Genomic DNA, 3,875 nt, shown 5'->3' on the forward strand with positions numbered 1-3,875 from the left:
AATGTTCTTAGAACATTTTTAGAACAAAAAATTTCTAGCTGGGTGTTGGCCCCGGCTGGCCCGTGTGCGCAGTTGAAATGTGGCTAATAATTTCTGACTGGCACATAACTGAACAAATGTAAACGGATTGGGCTGCAGCCCATTCAAGCCCAATGGTAAGTCCGGCCATGGATGGGATGTTTGAAGGTCACAAGATAACTGTGTGTTAGAGAAAGATAAATAGAAATACACAAAATATTACACGAGGCTAGCGATGTACCACATTCACAATGTTAACACCAATAACTTTATTCTTGACAACATATCATTTAATCACAGTACTACTCAAGTTGCTTACAATGCAATCATTTTCTGCTGTCAGTTATTGCTTCACACATATTAGTGAAGCAATTTAACATAGGTTTTAGATTTAAATGTAATATACAGAGACAGAAAAGCATCAATAAATTATTAGTTGTAGACTTGTGCAATACGTTTTCCTTAATACTAGTAGAGTATAATTCTCTTGCAAAACAGACAATGACATTGTAACATGAAAAATCAGTAAACTATTCAGTCTGACCTGAAACTTTACAGTATACACAAGGAAATTGAATATAATATATAGTTTTCTGTTTTCACAAAAATAAATAAAATAAAAAAATCAGTGATGAAATGTCAGCCTCCTCTTCGAAAAAAAATAAAATCATCTTCTTGAAAGTGCAACAAATATGTATTTAAGTAAATCCTACATTTTAAAAACATGGTTTGTTGTCATGTGATCTAGTCTTGTCATTTGTCGATTGGTAATCGTGAGTATATATAGGTGTGCTTCTATGTATCCTAAGTTACAGCATGTTACATCAATTTTGGTGAGACCATTACATGTCCTTGGGAGCAACAGTGCTGATATATTTTTTTCTGATATATTTTTGGTTGTGCACAACATTTTCAGTATTTGGATGTACATGCTTTCTTTGATTGTTCAATCATTCTATGTAAACTTAAATCAATGAAAACTGAAAATCCTTAAACTTATTCCACACAGTTTAAGATGAATGATATCTTAAACTAAGAAAAAACTAACAAAGAAAAAAGAAAACTTATTAACACCCAGATGTATGTTATTCATATAAAACACTACTTTACTTGGTTTGATTTTATGACCAACAACAGTTAAAATTATAATAACACAAATAATAATAATGGATAATAATATGGTGTACAATTCATAAAATATTTTGTAGCATGATAATTCACGAAAAAAAATCCCTGAAAAACAAAGATGAGTGACAGATGCGCTAAGCATGAGCAGGTGGGTTATCATGCTTCAGTTGTGTTCAGACATTCAGATGTGTGCAGAAGTTACAGTCACAGCAACTCTTCAGTTCTTAAAGGACAGCATCTAGTATAAACTAATGAACAGTAAATTAGAGATACTCTTAAAGACAACTAAATAATTAGAATTACCCACTGAGAGATTAGAGAGATGTGAGCAAAAATTACTGGCATTACACTTGTAAGTACACACAAAACATAGTGGTCACCCTACTGGTCAAATTTAGTCAGGACACTAAACCTAGCTTACAAATCCTTAATATTTAGTTTGTGCTGAACTACAGCTGAAATATTACAGCACTTGTGACTACTTTACAATATAAGTATTGTATATATTAGTTAAAGTTGTATTTGATGGTATAAATACTTACTCAAAATTCTCTAATTTGTTTTGTGGATCATCGCTTAGGTCAGAGAGCAGCTTCACTGCAGAGTACCCAAGTTTATTCCCAAATAGATAAAGATTTCTCAAATGTGAGGGGTTTGATGTCAAAGCTGCAGCCAGAGCAGCACAACCTTCATCAGTAATACCACAATCCCACAGCCTGCAGAAAGAACAAAGAGAAACTCCCTCCTGTTCAGTGGTTTCTTAAATGCCATGTATCATGTAAACTTAAAAAAAAAAAAAAACGTAGTTGCAATTCAAAACAACTTAGATTTGTCGAGGAATAGTAAAATAGTAGAAACAGATGACCAGCTTTGACATTTTGTTAATTTCATGAATTCACTAAAAGAATAAACCTGTGCATTGCAATGATTTTCCCACTGGTAAGGGGTGTTTTAGGCACAATTAGGTACATCTTGTTTTCTCTGACTTGCATAAGATCAGCACAGAAGGCAACATTTTGTGAAAGACTCTTTTAGCCAGATTTGATGGGTGTCAATGAGAGGGGTAATCTTACTTTAATGTCTCCAGTTTACAGTGAGGGTGCTCCAGAGCAGCAGAGAGTACCTTCACTCCTGAATCTCTGAGCTCATTCTTATCAAGATAAAGCTCTTTCAAGTCTGTTGAATTTGATTTCATAACTGAAGCCAGAGCAGCACAACCTTCATCTGTGACACCACAATTCATCAGCCTGTAGACAGATGTGAAAAGTACTTTAGCAGCAAATTGATACTAAAACAAATGTAATGATATTACAATATATAATAATACTCAAATATAGGCCCTAGCCCAGCCCTGGCCCGAGACGCTCAGGCCCTAGCCCGGCCCTTGTCCGACAGCTCATCAGAATTCTTGGCCCGAGTCCGACTCGAGCCCGTTTTTTTCCCGCCCTTCTCCCAAAACAGCTTATACTACTGTTTCAGCTATTAAAATAGTTAAGTTTTGTATGTAATGTCAAAGTGATTATATTTCGTTTCATTTTTTATTAAGTTAATTTAGAAAAACGTTTGGAATATTTTTTTGTTCGTTAAATGTAAGTTTTTGTTTTTTAAAATAACGACCAATTGGCCAGCGGCAGACAGTGAGTTGATCATGTTTGATCAATTTAGCTTTCTCAAATCATCATGACTTGCCTAAAATAAAATCTATAGATATAAAACAGTTCAAGCATATCACAATGTTAGTTTAAATGTTTAACCTATATAAATGTGCGCTATTAGACGCATATCTAATTGTTTGTGCAGAGAGCTAAAGCGCGGTTTACAGGACATGGAGGTGCCAGCGCGATCACTTGCATTGGAAACAACATAAAATATGCCGTCATTTTTGCTCATAAAGGTAAGAGTAATACATCACTCAGAACTGTAAAGGGTCTACTTTTTAAATTACTACTTTAAAACTAAATAATTCAAATCAAATACAAAAACAGGACCCGACGGGTTTGCAGGCCTCTAAATTATACTAGTCATTCTATAGTGTCATTCTCAATTCAGTGTACTTCTATTACTAATATGTGCCTGAGTGGGGACAAGGAAATGTTTGACTCTCACATTCTTACTTTAGTATTTCAATATTACAGAAATGTCCAGCCGAAAGCTGCTTCACACCCGAATCTCCTAGTTTATTCCCAGACAGATCCAGATCTATGAAGTGTGAACAGGTTGATCTCAGAGCTGCACAACCTTCTTGAGTGATGCCACAATGCATCAGTCTGCAGTGTAACAAAGAATATTCAATTAACTCTCATCTCATATTATTAGGAGCATCAGACCATTGTGCATTTTACCTCAGTATTTTCAGCTTGCAGTGAGGATTTGCAAGTCCACCAGAGAGCTTCTTCACTCCTGAGTCTTGAAGCTTATTCTCTGATAAATCCAGTTCTCTCAAGTGTGAGGGGTTTGATGTCAAAGCTGATGCCAGAACAGAACAACCTTTATCTGTCACACCACATCTGATCATACTGACGAGAGAACAATGAAATTCTCTTCACTCTTTAAGCTCAGGATATATGAGATAAGCTTAGAAGGATCATTTTATATAATACTGTGAAAACATTATTAATTCATAACATAATTACCACAAACAAGAATAATTCAGTGTAAGACATAAACATTGAGTAAATGATGACAGAATTTTCATTTTTTAGGTAAACTATTCCTTTAATTCCTCAACA

At 34.7% G+C, this 3,875-nt stretch overlaps 1 protein-coding gene across 1 annotated transcript in view; it reads right to left on the reverse strand.

Moving 5' to 3' along the window:
- Positions 1 to 1,203: 1,203 nt before the first annotated feature.
- Positions 1,204 to 3,875, reverse strand: part of LOC107698236 (ribonuclease inhibitor-like) — a 2,913-nt gene continuing 241 nt past the window's right edge. The window contains exons 2-6 of the mRNA XM_016499208.1: positions 3,489 to 3,662; positions 3,261 to 3,413; positions 2,220 to 2,393; positions 1,689 to 1,862; positions 1,204 to 1,394 (exon numbers count right to left, since the gene is read on the reverse strand). Coding sequence (XP_016354694.1) covers positions 1,385 to 1,394; positions 1,689 to 1,862; positions 2,220 to 2,393; positions 3,261 to 3,413; positions 3,489 to 3,661 — 684 coding nt within the window. The 5' untranslated portion in view covers position 3,662 and the 3' untranslated portion in view covers positions 1,204 to 1,384. The remainder of the gene's footprint in view (positions 1,395 to 1,688; positions 1,863 to 2,219; positions 2,394 to 3,260; positions 3,414 to 3,488; positions 3,663 to 3,875) is intronic.

Source organism: Sinocyclocheilus anshuiensis, unplaced genomic scaffold (genome assembly GCF_001515605.1).
Source record: "Sinocyclocheilus anshuiensis isolate Anshui unplaced genomic scaffold, SAMN03320099.WGS_v1.1 scaffold9377, whole genome shotgun sequence".
In the NCBI taxonomy this organism is placed as follows: Eukaryota; Metazoa; Chordata; class Actinopteri; order Cypriniformes; family Cyprinidae; genus Sinocyclocheilus; species Sinocyclocheilus anshuiensis.